Genomic DNA, 19,422 nt, shown 5'->3' with positions numbered 1-19,422 from the left:
ATGTTACCCACGTTCTCCCACAAATGAACTCCAAGACATGGTATGTATGAAGCCAAATGGAGGATGATTTTTTAAGTGGAAATTGTACAGACGTACGGAGTACAGACATTCCAAACATGCATACATCGTGCTGCACTGTCGCAATCGCGTTAGAACCGTTGTATTCCTCATTCACAGTACTTATATGTAGCTGCAGCATGTCTATAATTGCGTCTAATGCTTATACTGTTGTGCAAGGCTTTGGATGAATGGCTCTCTCAATGCCCCTTATTGTCACTCGAATGTATGCCAACCCCTTTTATTCAGGGGCTAGCCCGATCACGTAAGATTTTCGTCTCACCGCCTCACTCCACAACTTTTTTTCTGCCGGCAATATCGCAAAGCAACGAGTTGCGCGACTGAAGCAAGCAAGAGAACCGCTGTGAAGGGCTTTTGGTTTTAATAAAGGGGTTGCATCAGAATGGCACCCCCGAAGGAGCGCCAAATAAGTCTAGACGGAGATAACGAACGGGAAACGAGCAGTTTACGTTCTCCCAGCGTCTCGGGAGACGAGGATGACGACGGTGTTGAAATTTCAGAACGACCGCCGAAGCGACGTCGCTTATCAGACTCCGAAACCTCGGGCGATGATTCTTTCACACCTGCACGCCCTCTTCCGGCCCTATCCCGCATAAAGAGACGTACCGACGTGGCCGGTGCTAAACAAGAAAAGCCCAACTTGAAGCCATTGGACCCCGTTACTGCGAAAGATGCGTTCGATCTGGGTCTTCAATCCGCCGATTCCTCCTTCACTTCACTAGGCCTTGCGCCTTGGCTAGTTGGCTCACTCTCCGCAATGGCGATTAGGCGACCTACGGCGATTCAGAAAGCGTGCATTCCGGAGATCCTGAAGGGGAGGGACTGTATTGGTGGAAGTCGAACGGGTTCCGGGAAGACGGTAGCGTTTGCTGCGCCGATACTGCATCGATGGAGTGAAGATCCGTTTGGTATATTTGCGGTTGTGCTTACGCCTACGAGGTATGTGGCTTGAGCTGCTCCATACCCCTTTCTGGGGGGATGTTTTTGATGTACTAGAAGCTGACTGAAACCATATAGAGAGCTGGCACTCCAGATTTTTGAGCAGTTTAAAGCTATTTCTGCGCCGCAGTCGCTTAAGCCCGTGCTGATTACTGGAGGCAGCGAAATGCGTCCCCAAGCCATTGCGCTCTCAACGAGACCTCATGTCGTGATCGCGACGCCAGGTCGCCTTGCAGACCACATAAAAACGTCTGGAGAGGACACGATATTTGGGCTTAGCCGCGTACGAATGGTCGTCTTTGACGAGGCGGATCGACTATTAGCCAGCGGTCCAGGAAGCATGGTTCCCGACGTGGAAACTTGCCTTTCAGCACTCCCACCATCAACGTCGCGCCAAACCCTACTCTTCACAGCCACCCTTACCCCAGAGGTCCGCGCTCTGAAATCTATGCCACGGCCAAAAGATCGGCCGCCGGTTTTCATTACCGAAATCTCAACCGAAAACAACGCTACTATTCCACCGACCCTAAAGCAATGCTATCTCCAAGTACCCATGACTCACCGCGAGGCATTCCTCCACGTTCTCTTATCCACGGAGGAAAACGGCTCGAAACCGGCTATTATTTTTTGCAACCGAACGAAAACTGCAGACCTGCTAGACCGCTTATTACGCCGTCTAGGTCACCGGGTGACCTCCCTACATAGCTTACTACCCCAATCGGAGCGCACTTCTAATCTTGCCCGGTTTCGTGCCTCAGCGGCAAGGCTTCTTGTTGCCACCGATGTGGCCGCTCGTGGCTTAGACATCCCATCCGTTAGCCTAGTGGTCAATTTTGATGTTCCCCGCAATCCTGATGATTATATTCATCGAGTTGGTCGAACGGCTCGTGCAGGGCGAGAAGGTGAAGCAGTCACGCTGGTCGGCCAACGAGATGTACAGCTAGTTCTGGCTATTGAGGCAAGGGTTGGGAGGCAAATGGTCGTTTGGGAAGAAGAAGGCGTGAGTATTGAAGGAAGGATAGTGAGAGGGAACGTTCTAAAGGAGGTTGGTGGAGCGAAGCGGGAAGCCGTTGGAGAGATTGAAGAAGGAAGAGATGTACTTGGTCGTAGGATGAGGAAGCTGAAAAAGGCTCGCTGATGTGTGCGTGATCCTTGAAAAATGGATTTGAACATTGAAAAGAGAAAAAGGGTTTGGTTGCCCAAACACTGTTTATTTGGTTCTATCCCATATATTCACTACTGTTGCCACTTCTCTATTTCCTTTTGATATTATGGTCTCTTGCGGGAACCATACATCTTTCTCACTTCTCCTTATTAACCTCTTCATCCTCTATTCCCACCCCTTTTCCTTTGCAGGCGCCTTCGCCGTCCCCGTCTACCCATCGCCAGCGATGGGCCGCCCTGCAAGGAAGCCCTTCCAGGAAGGTAGCCGTGTGCCAGCACGACTACACTCAAGGACCAAGTCCTTGTATTCCATCCACTCGGTTTTCCCGATCCATTCGCCCCTCTCGAGGACCCAAAGGTACCGGCGACCGTCGTTTTTCGGACTGGTCGGGTTACCAACCGCCTCGTAGCGGTGGTATATTTTTCGGCTGCAAAACAACATTATCAGTTTTTAAACCGTTGAAAGAGCAGCATTTGAACTAGAACCATACCTCTTTGACCCTAGCCATCCCAGCTGCTTTCGCCAATAGGCCTTATCTTTTCCTCTATCGGGGTAGTTCCCGCCCAGCAGGACTCTGCACCCGACTATCCACCAGACATGTTAGCCTTGGGTGTGCTTTTGCAATCTCTGTTTGTTTACAAAAAGCCCTGATATATTTAAAAGGGAAGATAGACTTACCAGTCCACTGTCCAGCAGGGAACCCTTCATTCTCCACTTCCCCTTCACTCTCCAGGAGTGAAGCCTTTACCACCTTTCCTTTCCCCCTTCCTCGACTTGCACCTCTACCCCTGGTGCTACCGCCTCTGCCTTCACGGGCGGTGGGATACGTCGCCCGGTTGGGGGCCATTCTAAATAATAATATATTATTAAATGGAATGGCTGGGTCCCTCGTAGACAAACGGCAAGGATTTCACTCGTAAACGAGTGTGAAAGGAACGCTTTTTATGAACTATAAGCGCTTTGAAAGAGGAAGGTGGTAATGATGATGATGATGATGATGAGGAGGAGGAGGAGGAGGAGGAGAGAAGAAAGACATTTATATCTGTAATAATGGCTGAAAAAGATGCAGTCTATGTGAATCCTGCTCCTTTATTCAACAGCACTCACAATGGTCCAGCATTGATGAAAGTATATTGGCCCTGGCTATTGAATGTGTTTTGACCTAAATAACGTATTATTCATTGTCACGGCGGGAGTTGCCACGGATAATCAGACAGGAGTGATAGACACATGCTCTTCTCAATTGAATATGAATGCCATATTGAAAGTGGGAGGTTCCGTTCCTTTTCAATTTTCATATCACTGTATTATGAGCACAGTGCTGTTGAATGGTCACATATAAACTCACAAAAGAAGATTCTCTGAGTAAACTTTGAATTTGTTGAAACCTTTGTTAACGTCTTTTTTGATATGGAGGAGAAAATACAAGTGAGCCCATTCAGTATATCAAAGGGAAAGCAACCAGACATCGTTCCATGGGGGTTTCAATTCAATATGGATTCGAAGCTAGGACACTATTGTATTCAGAAAGTCACGTTGAGAAAGCTAAGCATCCCATCAATTTCTAAAGTCCATCACCCGACGTCAGGCTTAGAAAGGGGATACTGACCAGCTACGTGCGTCTAACATTACCGGCATAATGCTGGTTCGAGACACCAAAATCATTAAGCCCGATGCGAACGTAGGTCGGTTGAGCTCCACGGCCCTTGCGAGCCACGACACCTTTCACAGTCTTGGTAACCACCTGAGTAGGCTCCTCAACCTTATCATTGGACCCTTTCGTGTGTTCACCGCTCTTCCTCCGTCTTGCCTTTTGGCCTTTTTTGTTTGCCAACTCGGCGTCCTGGATCGCTTGTCTTCTTTGCTCCGTGTAATCATAAATATCATTGTCGTACTCGACGCACTCCAATTTGAACTCCTTGTACAAATCCCACCGGCGCAAACGACGTTCGAACACGGCGTCTCCGATGCTACGGATTACGATCTGACGTGGCAAAGAGTCCTTTGGAAAGTTTGCGTAAATGACCCTGACGTCTTGTACGGGGATTTGGCTTTTAGACATCTTGTCCATGCGATTGACCATGTCATTCTTAATCCGCGGGATATCGAGAAGAGTCGCGGCTTCGTGGAGTCTGGCGTATTGTGCGAATCCAAGGCGCTCGATTCGTTGGATACTTTGGTTTTTGCAGGAGGCCAGCATCCACTGACAAATTAAAATGTAAGCTGCCTTGACGCCGCCGTAAATGGTAACATAGGTTGCTCCGTCGCAGCCTTTGCGGTTGACATTTTGCTTGTCTGTCGGCGGTAGGCAATCCTCCAGATAAGGAGAAAAGTGAGTCAGAACTGCTTTCGGCATGGCGTTGCAAATGACGGTTGGTGGTTCATCCTCAAATGTTGCATGGTAGATTTTAACAGTAGGTCCTTTCAGGAGGCTGCAGGCACCTGTCAACAAGTTACGGCAGCGTTAGAAGCATTGTAATACTTACAGTGCAAGCTGTGAAGGGGGGATTGTAGCTTTTCTGCTAAGCATGATGGTCGTGTTCGATTGGTTTTGGAACTTGAGGATGTCCAGTTGGCTTCTAAAGGAACATGCAATGTCACAGTCTCAGTGCCAAAGAGTAGAGCAGAGGATTTATCCCTAGAACGCATTCAAGAAAGAGGGGAAAGTAAGAGAAATAAAGCAGCTTATATGCCGAGATATTTTAAAGTTACTGAGAGGTCCCAGATTGGTGCCGGACACTTAATGAAAAGAGGCCAGAGGGGAGTTTCCATGCCTTGTGTCTTGTAGATGTTTGAGTGAGTCAGGAAGACGGCGTCTATCTTCAATGATGATTGTTCACATATCGCTCGTGAAGCCAAAGGGTTTTATCACGATCAACCGTGAAGCAAAGATAAGGGATGTTTGTTAAGGAACAAACATTCACGTAGCAAAACTAGGCATCACAGCAAAGAGGAGTCATCATCACTATTATGATCATGGCATTACCCTCTTTGATAAAAAAAAGTGGCGGAATAAATGAAATATATTGGGGAATAGAGGCACAAGGCCTTTAGATAACTTGAGGTGTGTATTGCCAGACTATTTGGAAACCAAGCAGCCATAAGTCCAGTAATATAGTCAGGCTTTCAGTGCGGTGCCGGGTATTAGAGACGATCCCATTGCTCTCAGCTTATGAACGATAGTGGTTGTGAAGTTGTTAGGATTCTCAGGACACCACCTGCTGGGGGAGGAAGCATCACGTGCATCGCCACACAACAAACATCAGGCATAGAATCAACAACAAAAGATATTGAAGTATTCATTTTCTGGCCACTCTAGACTGATCGCTGAGTAGTTATACCACATGTCCAGTTCACCATGCCAGGAGATGTATGTTCCACGATTGGCCTTCACCCAGCATCTCCCTAGCCAGTCCATTCGTCCAGCCCATCGTACTCCGTAGTAGTTTCCATCAACTTCAAAAGACCATCCACCGCTTCTCCTCGCTTAACCGTAGCCATCATTTTTTCGACTGAGCAGTTGATATTTTGGTCGACGATCGGAGTGCCGTGAGAACGGTTACCAGGAGTTGGTAGTTGGATCGGAGAGAGCAACCCACTTGGCTGACGACTGAAAGTCGCATTACTCTGTTTGGGAGTCTCATCATTATCGGTAATTCCGCTCGTGTTTGACACCGGGGGAGAAGATGGCATTGTAATTGCATGGCCTCGCTCGAGGAGTGATGGCGACGGGTCGAGTCTAGGAACCTTTCGCTTGGGGGTGTTTTTATACATCGAAGAAACATCCGCGTTCTTGTTAATGTGCTCGATGGTGTCTCCCCATTGTCTTTTCTGCTCCTCGTAACGAGCCTCGAATTCTGCGAGACGAGAATCGAGATTTTGTTTGCGGTCCATAACTTTCATAGCAGCTTGTATTCGGGCTCGAAGCAAGTTCGCTTTCTGGTATGGGTCAGTGATATTTATCACACCATTTTTGGATGGGGGAGGCCTTGCTTACTTGCTCAATAAATAATTGTCGTTGTTCTGGATCTGTCGGGACTGCAGACCCGAATGTGGTTGACTTGTTTATGTTCTTTCGAGGCTTTGCGACTCGTGTTCTGGGGAGGTTGTTCTCAGAAGCTTGGCTCAAATTGAAAAGTGATGACATGGCACTATTCTCTGGAGATTCTTGTTTGTGTTCGTCATGATGGGTCTCGGCGACCGCCGCTGACTGTTGCGGGGAGGATGCCTCGATTGACGGGTAAGCATTGTTGTCTCGTCTTGGGATGTGTTCGTAGTCTAGACATACCTCTTTTCCATTGTTGTCCACCTTTGTTTGCGAAGGCTCTTCGTAGATACGGAATCTCCCCTCTCGCCCTGGCCGACTGAAGGAGCCATTGGCTGAGCGACTCATGCCATGGTCCGCGTCGACTTGATCAATTGTGCGTTTCTGACCAGCGACGGCAGGTCGCGACATAATAGCGACACTGGGATCAATGGGCGATATTCCGAGCTTCTCTGTGGTGCTAGGAGGTGCGGGAGGGAGGGCGATGTTGTTGGATTTTTCGAGGAGAGCCGGTCGGGCAATATTGATTGATGAGGGAGCAGACATTTTGCCTGATGGTAAACAAGTGTGATTCACGAGAGAGCAAGTCTAGTTCCAGTATCTGGGTGAATGGGTATCACAATGAACAGTGAAGCACCTGGGACGCCTGGGCCGCCGTCAACACAACCTTTAGAACCAGAAAGATCTATTCTAGCAATTGAATTATTCATTCAGATCTCAAAAAGAAATTGCATTCACAATTCAGGAAAACCAGTCCTTGCCAGCTCAGACCACAGTAAGCAATAAAAGGTGCCATTGAAGGGAGAGTAGGTTCGCCAACTGCCGTCGCGTGCCTCCACTCGGCGGGACATCGCGTCGAGATCAACAATCGCAAATGATATCACGATCCACGCCAAGGTTCACGACCGCGTTTCTCGGCGCGTCGGGGAATAGATAGTCCGCATTCCGCAGCATCGGATTATTATTACGCCGTCCCACGCCGGATGCTGGAATATTGATTCTCCGGGACCAAACCCGAGTCAATTGCCCCTCCAAAGAGTCGCGATGGTTAGCAATAAATTTCATTCCACCAACTTCAAGCATTGAAACATAGTCTTTACCTTGTCGTACTATCCTGAACATATATCCAATTGCTCACGTCGTCCGTAGGAACCACGGTATGGACGTCCCACAACAGACTCTCTGACATCTCACCAGAACAGCCCCGTGATGCAAATCCGTATATAACTTAACGACTGACTTTGGCATGTAGATGGTGCTTTTTACCGTCGCCTCAAAGGCGAATGCAGCATATATCCTCCCCGTCGTCACTGCTGCGGCGTATGTCCAGGTCTCTACCCCTGATGCTGGACTAAGCATTACTTTTGAAGATGAAGAATCTGTTGGAGCCAAGAAGGGGAAATTGGAATTAAAGCTTCCAGATGGGAAATTGGTGTACGATGATGATATTATACCATACTTACGGGAGAACTATCCAGCTTTGCAAATCGGAAATAAGGAGCAGGTATGTCAGACCTCAGCCGCTAATGGCGACGACGCCGCCTTTGGGCCCCCAGCGCAGCACTGACGTGTGGATACATGTCGACTACAGGTTGAGGAATGGATTAACAGATCTGCTGAGCTTCAAAGTCCTGACTTCAAGGTCTTGGACAAGCCGTTGAAAGAGCTCGACTCGCATCTGACGTTGCGCTCCTATATTGTAGGCTACTCGCTCACGCTTGCGGACATTGTGATTTGGGGAGCTCTTCGTGGGAACAAGGTTGCCATTCCTAATATTAAGAGAAATGCCAAAAATATTGCCAGATGGAGTAGCTTCATTGAAGCATCCTACCCATGGGTAAGCAATGGGCCAGCAGAACTACAGGCCAGTGCACAAAAGAAGAGAGCTGCAGCAAGTGCCGCAGGCGCCAGCTACAACATTGGCCTCCCAAACACCGAGAATGGAGTGGTTACTCGTTTTCCTCCCGAGCCTTCTGGGTATCTCCATATTGGGCACGCGAAAGCTGCTTTGCTCAATGACTATTTTGCTCACGAGCAGTACAAAGGAACTTTGATTTGTCGCTTTGATGACACCAATCCAACCAAGGAAAACCAGGAGTTTGAAGATGCCATTAAACATGACCTAAGCCTGCTCGGCATCACACCAGACAAAATATCGTTCTCAAGTGATTACTTCCAGGAAATGTACGAATATTGCATACAGATCATCAAAGATGGAAAGGCATATGCGGATGACACGGAGAAGGAACAGATGCAACATGAGCGACGTGAGGGAATCGCAAGTAAAAACCGCGACGCAACTGTTGAACAGAATCTGGCTCGATTTGAGGAGATGAAGCTTGCTTCACCGGAAGGACTGAGATGGTGCATTCGCGCTAAAATTTCAGTTGATGACAACAATAAAGCATTGAGAGATCCAGTAATCTACCGCTGCAATCTTCAACCACATCACCGGACTGGTTCCACGTGGAAGATCTACCCAACGTACGATTTCTGCGTCCCCATTCTGGATTCCTTGGAAGGTGTCACGCACGCCTTGCGTACCACCGAGTATGGAGATCGTAATGCGCAATATGCTTGGATGCAGGAAACACTCGGTCTGCGCAAAGTGTATATCTGGGATTTCTCGCGTCTCAACTTTATTCGTTCCGTCTTGTCTAAGCGCAAACTCACCCAGATCATCGATCAGGGCGTAGTGTGGGGCTGGGACGACCCTCGCATGCCTACTATCAGAGGAATTCGCCGGCGTGGAATGACGGTCCCAGCTTTACGTGAATATATCCTCAAGCAAGGCCCTAGCAAGAATGTCGTCAATCAAGACTGGACCAAGTTTTGGGCGACCAACAAGAAATATATCGACCCCGTGGCTCCACGACATACTGCAGTCGAGAAGGAGGACATGGTTGAGGCGAGGGTTCAAGGGGCCGATGGCGTTACATATGCTGAAAAGCCTAGACATGGGAAGAACCCTGAAGTTGGGTTGAAGAAGGTGGTCTATAGCAATACCATCCTCCTTGACCAGGCCGATGCCAAGAGCTTTAAAGAGGGTGAAGAGATCACTCTGATGAACTGGGGAAATGCCTATGTTCGCAAGATCCATGCTGAGCCAACCAGCGGAAAGATCACCGGTCTAGACCTCCAGCTCCATCTCGCAGGAGACGTGAAAAAGACAGAGAAGAAGGTCACATGGTTGTCAAAGGACCAAGAGCTTGTGCCAGTAACCCTATATGAGTTCGACTATCTCATTACCAAGGACAAAATGGAAAAGGATGACGATATCAACCTGATTCTGAATCCAACGACCGAAGTGAAGACTGAAGCGTTGGGTGACTGCAACGTTGCCCATCTCTCCGAGGGAGAAATCATTCAATTCGAGAGGAAGGGATATTTCAGGGTTGATCGCCCTTATAAGGAAGGTCAGCCGGCTGTTCTGTTCAATATTCCAACTGGTAAATCTGGGTGAGGCCCAGGAGGCGCGTGTAATGTGATGCTAGTTGTCTAGACTCTTCCAAAGCATTGGGCCTGTGTAACTATGCAATGGTTCTTTGAACGTGCAACCAGCTGGTTATTTGTCTTTGACAAGTAATAGCTAGACACTAGGTTCTCAATCAAGATGAGACATGTTTACTTGCACATTCTATTAGATCCGGTTTGCTTCCACACCCGCATGTATTGAGCAAATGGACAGTATTTCTGGAATACAGGTAGCTTTCCAGCTTTCCCAGAAATCCAAACTGACCATCACGAGACCAGCACAATTGCCCACAGAAACCGCATATCATGCATGAACGGAGCATGGTCCTGCTGCCTGCTGGCGCCCTGGGCTCGGGGGATCATCTCCCATATGTTCCTGCAACCATCCCATGGGCCGCCGTCAAATGCATGGCGCATGCGGAGTTGCAATCCGAACGGGGGTCGAGCCATCGGTTGGAAACCCGCCCACATCCTCAAAAACAACGACAATCATTAATCTAGGCCAAGAGGGATTTTGGCATTGATTCTGACACCGGGGCCCGCAGCAACAGGATGCCCGCCTTGGTTGTTTCAATGCTGTTGGCGCCGTCAGGGAACGTCTTGGGCCAACTGGGGGGCGCTTTGGGCGATGCGGGGAACCAACGGCATGCGAGTGACTTCCCCACCTGACCTCATCGCTCACAACTGCCAATCCGACGATCAACGACACTCTTCACCTTCCATCGCCACGAGCCCTGTTGAAATATCGCTGCTTTTCTCTCCAATGCGTTGCTAACACTGACCCTGATGTTCTCTCTTCTCAAGGCCCCCTTGAATTGAGAGAATTGCCCCGTTTTTTGGCTTCTGTCTGTCTTGGTTACGTACGCTTTTGAAAGACTTCCTGGCGAAGCAGCCCGCGACCCGTAGACGTCAACATGCGGTGGGCTTTTGTTGCCGCCCTGCTCTGGGCGGCAGTTCTTTCTCCAGTCACTCTGGCTGCGTCTCGTTTGAAGCCTCCTGTATTGCCGTTGATCGTGCGAAATCCATATCTGAGCACCTGGCTGGGAAATGCCCGCGGTGATCCGTGGTCAAAATGGCCCATGTTTTGGACTGGCCAAGAAATGGGCATGAGTTTGTTGGCCCAGATCCCCAGCACCGGTATGGTCTATCCGTTGCTTGGAAGGCCGCACGATTCGCTAGACTCGAAGAATCCTGATGGGTGAGGAAGAGACCTGTTTCCTGTGCCCCCCCTTTGCTTGACCTTCTATAGGTCGTTTTGCAAGTTTAATGACTGGACGTCTAGCTACCAATTGGCATTTGCGACGTTCCTTGGCTCGAGTTATGATGCGTCAACGACAAATTTGACGTATCGCATTCCTGTACATGTCAAGGGAAAGCAAGCTACTGATGTGGATATCATTGTTTCGTTCTTGTCTCCAATTACACCCACTTCCACCCTTCGCCAGTCGGTTCCGGCTTCTTATGTGACTATTTTCGTGAACGGAGATATCAATGTTAATGTCTATATGGACCTAAACGGCCAGTGGGTCAGTGGGGACCGAGGCAGTATGCTAGAATGGCGATTCGATCACCTTATCCCTGAACAAGGCGCGAAGAGTTTATTGAAATGGCAAGTAAAAAGGCAGACGGAGCTACTTTTTACAGAAATGTGGGATCGCTCAGAATGGGGAACCATGCATTTTATAGGGCCTGCGGTATGGAATGGATCTGCACATTGCGAACAATAGTGCTAAATGTGAACTAACTTTATCCTCAGGATGCCCGTTACGAGTCTGGCACATCAGCAGTACTACGAAAACGCTTTGCAAGGACGGGAACATTGCAGAATGTCAATGATCCTGTTTATCGCACCGTCATGGATAACGAGCCGGTCTTCGCATTCGCTAAATCATTTAACCTCAGTAGTAACGCCCAAGAAGATGCGGTGACTTTTACTGTCGCACATATTCAAGACCCGGTGGTTCAATTTGCTGCTGCCCGAGGGTTAACCTTGATGAAACCATTATGGCAGTCATGGTTTCCGGACGTGAACAGCCTCGTTGTTTTCCACTATCACGATTTCAATAACGCTAGGCTTCTTGCTACCAAATATTCAAACCAGTTGGCAATCGATGCATTCCTATCTGGAGCCGAAGATTACGTGGACATTGTTGCCCTGTCGGCAAGACAGGTTCTTGGAGCAACCAGTTTTTCTGGAACCGCAGAAAATCCAATTTTGTTTCTCAAGGAGATATCTTCGAATGGAAATTGTCAGACCGTGGACGTTATCTTCCCATCATTCCCATATTTCCTCTATACAAACCCGCGGTGGCTGGCGTATCTGCTTGAGCCTCTCATCGAGCACATGCTGAGCGGACAGTACCCTAACAATTACTCTATGCATGACCTAGGTTCGCACTTCCCCAATATGACTGGTCATCCTGATGGAAAGGACGAGTATATGCCGGTTGAAGAGTGCGGAAACATGCTTATCATGGCACTCGCCGTTGTGAACTCGCTTAGATACCCTGCGGGAGCCGCTGGTGAGGAGTCACACGGCATTGATGTTGATGCTCCCCCCGTGCATGGTATATTCCCGCTATCTCCTCTTCAGGTTAGCGATGGGATCGACAAGATTGATAACCCGTGGATTGATGGCGGTTCCGTTTCTCGTGCGCGTGAATGGGTTGAGAGATCCTACTCCTTAATCAAGAAATGGACTGGCTATTTGGTTCGATTCTCTCTGAGGCCTGAGAACCAGCGTAAGTATATGCAACTAAGAAATTTTCAGATTGACATATGCTGACAATATGAAGTATCTACCGATGATTTTGCTGGATGGTTGGCCCTCCAAACAAATCTTGCTTTGAAAGGTATAGTTGGCATCAACGCTATGAGTGAGCTGTCCCGATTTATCGAGAATAGAAACGATACATCCTACTACAAGGTCAGTGTGCCGATCCCTTTATTTTTGCTCGGCCCTGTTAATGCCGGATCCTCTAGAACATATCCGACACATACATTTCCAAGTGGGAAGGTTACGGCCTTTCGAGAGACAAAACGCATGCCAAGGTCGCTTATGACTGGTATGGTTCCTGGACTACTTTATACAATATGTACGCCGATGCAATCCTATGTTTCCATTTAGATGGCACACAATACGACCCCGATCCTCGATCGGACCAGCACCCATTATCCGGGCCTGTTAAACGCCGTGAGGGATTCATCCCAAAACATATTTACACTTTACAATCAAAATGGTATCATAATGTACGGCAAAAGTACGGCCTACCCCTTGATAGTAGGCACCTGTACACCAAGTCAGATTGGGAGTTCTTCGCCATGGCAGTGGCTAGTGAGTCAACTCGTCACGAAATTTTGGAGTCCGTTGCCCTGTGGCTTAACGAGACGGCTACGGATCGTCCCATGACGGATTTATATAAGACTGAAGGCGATGGTGGTTTTCCAGGCCCTAATTTCTTTGCTCGACCAGTGGTTGGGGGACACTTTGCCTTCCTAGCTCTGGAGCGAGCCTGTAGGGGAAAGGCTATGGATGGCTTAAAGTTCCTTAATGAAGGGGCCAGTGGGGATATAGATAAAGAGGAGCCATCTTATGGAGACGATGACGAAGATGGTCATGAAGATGATAGGAGAATAGAGCTTCAAGGGGAGCAGCATGGGTCACAGGTCAGAATTGCTTTGAATGATGGGTTTGATGGCGATCATAGTTGGGCTGGCCCCGACGATGAGCTGCTTTAACTAATTAGATATTTCCGTTGGTCTGACGGTAAGTCAACGGAGATGGCGCAGTACAGTACTATCTTTTGAATGGCTTTGGGTTCTGACAGGACTGGCGTATTGCAACTGTGCAAAGTTGCTTTGTGTATGCTTAGACCAGTATTTTACTATGGATATTTAGATACTTACTGTATACAACAAGCCAGCACTCCTGTGCTATATGTATATAGATGATGAAATATATCCAAAGTGGAAATGTTGTTTACGGGCATGGAGAGACACATGGTGATATTAAACCCAGTGGGAAAATAAAAGAACCTTTCCCATAATGATCACCCAAAAGCTCACCATCAGAGGGTATTGCAGTCACAGCATGTTTCTCCAGACCTTTGCGTCTCTGTTCATCGCCCCAAGATGTGCTTAAGGAGTCAATAGATCCCCTCACAAATTGTGCGCTTGTAGTTACACTGACCGTCATCATATCTGCAATCTAGTGACAGGGTTCGACCTAGATTTTCAGTCTAACTAGTTGATGTGGCGGATCTAAATCGGTGCTTGCTCTGCAGAACAAGAAGATATTCATGCCCATCCAGTAAGTTCCCAAGTGGCCACTGGCGGGTTTCCCGAACTATTTCCAGGGCCTCCAGTGGCTCCTTATGATCGACAAAGAAACCAGTGTCGACCCCACAAACAAGTCCTGTAGAACTGCTGCCTTCGAATAGGGTGCCACGCAGCTTTGCTTCTCCAATATAAGGTACGGGCGACGCCTTCAGGATTGCTTCCGCGTTGTCCTTGATAAAGTTGAGAGGCACCTTCTCAATCCCCACTGGTTTTAGTGTCAAAAAATGGAGGTTCTGCATCGTGTAAAGGGGAAGATTGGAACTTACTTCCAAGTGATCTTGCGGCTGCCAGGCACGCAAAGGGATGGGAACTCATAATACCATATACATCATCCGGATGCATCAGAAGAGATCCCAAGAGCCCACTCGCCAGCCCACGCCCACGGTAGTTTCTGTGCACCACCAATTGAGTGATCCAACAAATGCTGCGGTCGTCGTGTCTCCAACGACAGATGAATGCATTTCCAGCAAGAGTACCGTCAACAGTCACCCTGACATAACTCGTGGCAGCATGGTCCGGCAAATACTGGTCTCGTAGCCGGCGTTTGCCCAGTCTGATACGTTTTCCTAAACTCCGGCATTAGGGATTTAAGAAAAGAAACGAGGGTCTTGTATGTCATTTTTTTTTTTACCCGGAGTTAGGGATTGCTCTCCCCAAATCCCATAGTTCTCGCTGAAAAGGTTTGCAGCCTCGGCCAGCATGTCATCGGTGACTTTGGCACCGGGAAAGGTCTCATACTGGACTTGCTTCATCTTCACATGATCTTGTTTGCGAGCTCGCAATTACTGCAACATGGGCACTAGGCTGAACTGGACAGCTGGCTGTGATGCGCGGGATATAGAAGAGTTGGAAGGCAGTGTGTTCTGACGCACAGTCCTGGAAATGGGTCCTTGGCGTAGTTAGTTAAGCTGATATTTGGTTGTACCGTACGGAGTACTCCGGATGCATTCATCACACCAATGCAAAAAAAAAAAAAAAGGAAAATACAAAGATCTCCTCATCGACCGTTTCAACTGTCTTTTGATTTATCAGAAACTGGGTCACTGTCAAAATCAGATCAGCCACTACCCCCTGCAAGATCTCACAAGACATTGCACGGATGATAGACTGGGGCAAGAAAACAGAAGGCAGAGTACCAAGGTAACAGTTTGATAACTTAAATGGTTCTTTTCCAGTTCAGATATGAGGAACATTAATAATTGCACATGATTTCCCACCCAATTCTACAGTGCTCGATATCCGTCCTGCTTTTGGAGACTGTAGATTGAGGAAGACGGAAGATCAAAAAACAAAGCCCAGCATGACAATTCACACAAGATTAGAATTGAGCCCCATGATGAAGAGGGGAAGGGAGAAAGAAGGAAAGGTGATAGTAGATTCACGGAATTAATTGAACAAAAAGCCTCAATTTTTCAGCATCTCCCCATTCCATTTCGGTTCGCCTAGCTTAATGGATAAACGAAAACAAGATTTCTGGCATTTCGATGGATCTGCTGCGATTCTTTTTTAAATCAAGACGTATTTCAACGGCCTAAATAGCGAAACGTCCGGACTAATCCAACGTCGCAATGTCAAGCCAGAGGAACGTTTATTTGCCTCCGAGAGAGGGGAAGTTCTGTTCGTCGACAGTGGGGCCTTGGGGTCCGTTGCCGCCGCGTCCACGGAATTCACCGCGACCACCACGGCCACCACGGCCTCCACGGTCTCCACGGTCTCCGCCACGGCCTCCGCCACGGTCTCCGCCACGACCCCGGCCACGGAAGTCACCACCACGGCGGGGAGCTTCGACGTAGCGCATGTCAACATCGAGGATGTTCTTTTCCTTGCGTTGCTTCTCACGTCTAGCCTTCTCTTCGCGTCCCTTAATGTAGGCATCGTCTTCCTCATCACGCTTGAATTCCTTAGCGGTGGCCCATTTTTTATCAGCCTTGCTGCCTTCGTTAGGCTTGCGAGCCTCCTTGACACCGAGATCTTCGCGCTTAGACTGCTCGAGCTCGGACAAATACTCGGCATACGACTTGGTCTTGTCTTCTGGCTCGGGCTCTTTCTCCTCTTGCCGTTCACCCTCCTGAGTTTCGGCAGCGGCATCTTTCTCGTCGTTTTGGGCAATAGTTTCTCCAACTTTCTCGTCTACCATGTTGGATTCGCCAGTGGGGGCACCCCAACCCTGGTCAAGCTGCTTGCCAGTGATGCTGCAATGGATTCGGTTAATGCAAATACATGAAGATATCAAAGGACACCAGCGCTTACGTTCGATCGGTCTTTGATCGTCGATCCTCGCGGATGAGGTTTCCACGGTGGTCACGGTTCTTCACACCGCCAACTGGACCACTGCGAGGGGCTTCTTCGGCTGGCCTAGACCGGTTGGCACGAGAGCCGGCAGCGCCGTCTCGGAGGGCTATTAAGCAATTAACATCCGATCAACTTACAAGTATACCAGTGGCATATCAATAGTCTAAGCATACCACGTTCATTACCGCTGTATCGTGGGCCACCACGGGATAGAGCGGGGTTGCTGCCACGGGGTTGTGCAGGAGCATCACGCTTTCCATAGCGAGGAGCTGTCTTGTCTGCAACCTTGAGAGGTGGCTGTGGTTCTCTATCGGGGTCGAGCTCTGGGTCATTGCCTATAAAATACCAAGACAACTGTGTTAGATCAATTGATATCAATTGCATATCGGCCTAATTCAAAATCTATCGTAGATGAATCGCCGTAGGGAGCTTATAATCGTACCAAGAAGCTCATAAGGGTTCTGTTGATAATGCACACAGCGCCAGTCAGCTATGACAATTTCATCAAATTACCGGCACAAGAACATCAATTGAGCGCCCAGAAACTACTCAATTGATGCGCAACGAGGCCTAAATTCCTCGGCAAATAGCAAAACAAAGGAATTTGGTCGCACCTTGGACTGGACGTCCGACATGACGCCTGGTTATTTATGCCTTCCTGGGAAGGCGTTCCGTTATCGCAACAATTCGGGATGAAATGATAATTGGGAAGAAAAGCGAGCCAGACGAGGAGGGCAGAAGTCCTAGGAATGCAACTTCAGGAATCCAGCCTCTTCGAACTGAGATTGAACAGCAAACGGAGCGGGTTGGAGTTGGTTGGGGGTGGTTGATCCGGTTGTTTGTGGGTTTGCGAGCCAAGCTGGCGAAAGAGGTGAAGTTGGAATTTTGCCTCCGTTCGCTCGTTTGGGTTAGACTGCTTTTCCCCAGCCCCGCGAGCCAGCTTATGTCATCCGTTTTGCTAAGCGAATTTTGGAAGCTCGGACCGATGATTCTCCGTATTAGGGCTTAGGGTAGCTTATTACGTCATCCATACTGATACAACCAAGGCACGAGAGTGACAGAAACAGCTCTACATTGTAGCTTTTCAAAACGAATTATCATTACCATCATACACCATAGTCATAAACATCATGGCACCACTGGAGGACGCCCGGATACGCCCTTGCCACTACATGGCTTTTCCTTCCAGTGCAAAATATCTGTATGTACTGCGATACGTGTAGAATCCCCTTCAATCTAGAGAGGAAGACATACCGTACAAAGTTTCAAGGCTCGAAAAAGTACAGGTGACTGAATGCTCCGAGGGAGCGTCATACCCTGTGCCCCAAGCAACTTGAAGCGTTATCAGCGGGGAGCAATACGGGATGCAAGTGCTATGCATCATCGGACATTGCTCTGGGCATAGCTGAATGGAGTTTGAAAGTGCATGCTAGCACTCAGCCCAAACGGATCGGCATCTAGCATTGGATCGAAGTGGTCAAACGAGGTGACAGGACCAAAGCCATCTGTTTCTCCAAGATGTGACTGGATGTCAGAGTGGCCGTTCCGTTGAGTCCCCCGAGTGTATTCATGGGAAAACACATTCGACGACGCCGTCGGTCCTTCGGTTTCGTGGTGGTCATGGGTCATTGTTTGGGAGCCAAACTCCGGGTCTGTCATCATAAAGAATTAATTGGACGAACAAGGCTCGGCATGATTGGCAGGTTGCACCAGCAAAGGACGGGACAACTTGCCTAATTGATCGTACTGTTTCGGGAACGGTGCAAGGAAATATGAAGACTGCATTCGAGGGTTAAGGGGGGTGCCAGAAGAAGTTGCCAATTCAGAGCCTGCAGAAGTGTCTGGGGTATCGATTGAGACAGGAGTCAAGGCAGCATGCGTCCCTTGACCGAAACCTCCGGGTTGGGGTAATACTGGCGCCCGAGGGTATCGAGCTTTATGTTGTGACTGAGAGTGCATTTCCGTTCCAGCTGGGGACATGCCTGTTTGTAAGGCGAAACTGGAGGAATTGGAAGCAGCGGGAGAAGGAGAGACATGGGATGCGGGGGTGAGTTGTTGTACTTGGGGAGAATGCGCATTGTAAGCCCCCTCACGATTGGGAATCCCGGCTGGAGTGGATCTTTGTACAACCCCCATCTGCGGTTGATGTGCTGATTGTCGATTGAATGTCGACTGACACAGAGGTGACGGACGGTGAGGCTGGTGCCCTGATAATCGTGCCGGTGGGAGATTCGGGCTGCCGCTCTTTAGTCGCAATTCCGACTGGACGTCGATGCCTGAGTGGGAGGCGGAATCAATATCATTTCTTGTGTATAGTGGCTTGCAAGTACAGTGGGCCTATCACACCTTTTTCCAGTAGAATCCGCTCCAATAGCGAATTTTTATACCGGAGCATCAAGCACTCGTCGGCCGCACTACGATGGCTCTGCTGCAACGTGCGGAGCGTATCTTCATTCAGCTTGATAGTGGCTTCCAGCTGCTTGATATATTCCGTTCTGCGCTCCCGAAATGCCGCCTGGGCCTGTCGGTTCCGTTGTTTACGCTCCTCCGAGGTAGCATAGATCTAAAGACATGTCCCATAATTAGCCGTCCAGAATGAAGTGTTATTCATGGCGGTTGGCCCAATCGGCATACCGGTTTCCTTCCGCCTTTCCGCTTCTGCCGTTGGGCTTGGTCCTGGGGAACAACCTCTACATCCGGTTCCGGGGTAGAGATAGACGAGCTACAGGAACCCTCAACGTTGGCAAGCTCGGGCTTCGGGGCTACTTCGTCCACCACAGCCGTGATCGAGATGCCATCTCTCAACGCGGAGTTGCGATCGACTAGGGACCCCATTGGGCAGCCGGAGGAAGCCCTTCCGTCGCAGCTATTCTGCCCACTGAGGGGGGGGGCGGGCGGAGAGCGATCAGGACACGATGACGAGAGCGAGCGGAGATTCGCGGGATAGACGACGGAAGCGCGCGGCTGCTGGGCAGTGGTGAAGCAACGAAGACAGCGAGGGCTCCCAAGCGCGGATGAACAAGATAAGAGAGAGTGGACGAGATTAGGAGATGTTGGCAAAATAATAAAAGAATTTGCTAAGAGAAATAGC

At 49.0% G+C, this 19,422-nt stretch overlaps 8 protein-coding genes across 8 annotated transcripts; 3 read left to right on the top strand and 5 right to left on the bottom strand.

Moving 5' to 3' along the window:
* Nucleotides 1-460: 460 nt before the first annotated feature.
* UREG_07510 (uncharacterized protein) lies at nucleotides 461-2,155 on the top strand (the record flags this gene model as incomplete). Its single annotated transcript, XM_002582691.1, has 2 exons — nucleotides 461-1,017; nucleotides 1,096-2,155. The coding sequence occupies 2 exons, from the start codon at nucleotides 461-463 to the stop codon at nucleotides 2,153-2,155; spliced, it is 1,617 nt and encodes a 538-aa protein (XP_002582737.1).
* Nucleotides 2,156-3,794: 1,639 nt separating this feature from the next.
* UREG_07509 (uncharacterized protein) lies at nucleotides 3,795-4,538 on the bottom strand (the record flags this gene model as incomplete). The annotated part of the gene is made up of 1 exon (XM_002582690.1): nucleotides 3,795-4,538. One exon carries the CDS (start codon nucleotides 4,536-4,538, stop codon nucleotides 3,795-3,797), a length of 744 nt encoding a protein of 247 aa, XP_002582736.1.
* Nucleotides 4,539-5,587: 1,049 nt separating this feature from the next.
* On the bottom strand, nucleotides 5,588-6,773 carry UREG_07508 (uncharacterized protein; the record flags this gene model as incomplete). The annotated part of the gene is made up of 2 exons (XM_002582689.1): nucleotides 5,588-6,121; nucleotides 6,180-6,773. 2 exons carry the CDS (start codon nucleotides 6,771-6,773, stop codon nucleotides 5,588-5,590), a joined length of 1,128 nt encoding a protein of 375 aa, XP_002582735.1.
* Nucleotides 6,774-7,479: 706 nt separating this feature from the next.
* On the top strand, nucleotides 7,480-9,690 carry UREG_07507 (glutamyl-tRNA synthetase; the record flags this gene model as incomplete). The annotated part of the gene is made up of 2 exons (XM_002582688.1): nucleotides 7,480-7,731; nucleotides 7,870-9,690. The coding sequence occupies 2 exons, from the start codon at nucleotides 7,480-7,482 to the stop codon at nucleotides 9,688-9,690; spliced, it is 2,073 nt and encodes a 690-aa protein (XP_002582734.1).
* A 925-nt stretch (nucleotides 9,691-10,615) lies between these two features.
* UREG_07506 (uncharacterized protein) lies at nucleotides 10,616-13,439 on the top strand (the record flags this gene model as incomplete). The annotated part of the gene is made up of 5 exons (XM_002582687.1): nucleotides 10,616-10,899; nucleotides 10,984-11,314; nucleotides 11,458-12,442; nucleotides 12,497-12,627; nucleotides 12,684-13,439. The coding sequence occupies 5 exons, from the start codon at nucleotides 10,616-10,618 to the stop codon at nucleotides 13,437-13,439; spliced, it is 2,487 nt and encodes an 828-aa protein (XP_002582733.1).
* Nucleotides 13,440-13,939: 500 nt separating this feature from the next.
* Nucleotides 13,940-14,791, bottom strand: UREG_07505 (uncharacterized protein; the record flags this gene model as incomplete). Its single annotated transcript, XM_002582686.1, has 3 exons — nucleotides 13,940-14,244; nucleotides 14,306-14,605; nucleotides 14,671-14,791. The coding sequence occupies 3 exons, from the start codon at nucleotides 14,789-14,791 to the stop codon at nucleotides 13,940-13,942; spliced, it is 726 nt and encodes a 241-aa protein (XP_002582732.1).
* Nucleotides 14,792-15,627: 836 nt separating this feature from the next.
* UREG_07504 (uncharacterized protein) lies at nucleotides 15,628-16,715 on the bottom strand (the record flags this gene model as incomplete). The annotated part of the gene is made up of 3 exons (XM_002582685.1): nucleotides 15,628-16,231; nucleotides 16,290-16,437; nucleotides 16,505-16,715. The coding sequence occupies 3 exons, from the start codon at nucleotides 16,713-16,715 to the stop codon at nucleotides 15,628-15,630; spliced, it is 963 nt and encodes a 320-aa protein (XP_002582731.1).
* Nucleotides 16,716-18,196: 1,481 nt separating this feature from the next.
* On the bottom strand, nucleotides 18,197-19,166 carry UREG_07503 (uncharacterized protein; the record flags this gene model as incomplete). The annotated part of the gene is made up of 3 exons (XM_002582684.1): nucleotides 18,197-18,567; nucleotides 18,678-18,894; nucleotides 18,966-19,166. The coding sequence occupies 3 exons, from the start codon at nucleotides 19,164-19,166 to the stop codon at nucleotides 18,197-18,199; spliced, it is 789 nt and encodes a 262-aa protein (XP_002582730.1).
* Between the last annotated feature and the right edge of the window lie 256 nt (nucleotides 19,167-19,422).

Source organism: Uncinocarpus reesii, genomic scaffold (assembly GCF_000003515.1).
Source record: "Uncinocarpus reesii 1704 scaffold_5 genomic scaffold, whole genome shotgun sequence".
Lineage (NCBI taxonomy): Eukaryota > Fungi > Ascomycota > Eurotiomycetes > Onygenales > Onygenaceae > Uncinocarpus > Uncinocarpus reesii.
Note: the sequence above shows the minus strand (reverse complement) of the source record. Positions and strands in the feature narration are given on the sequence as shown.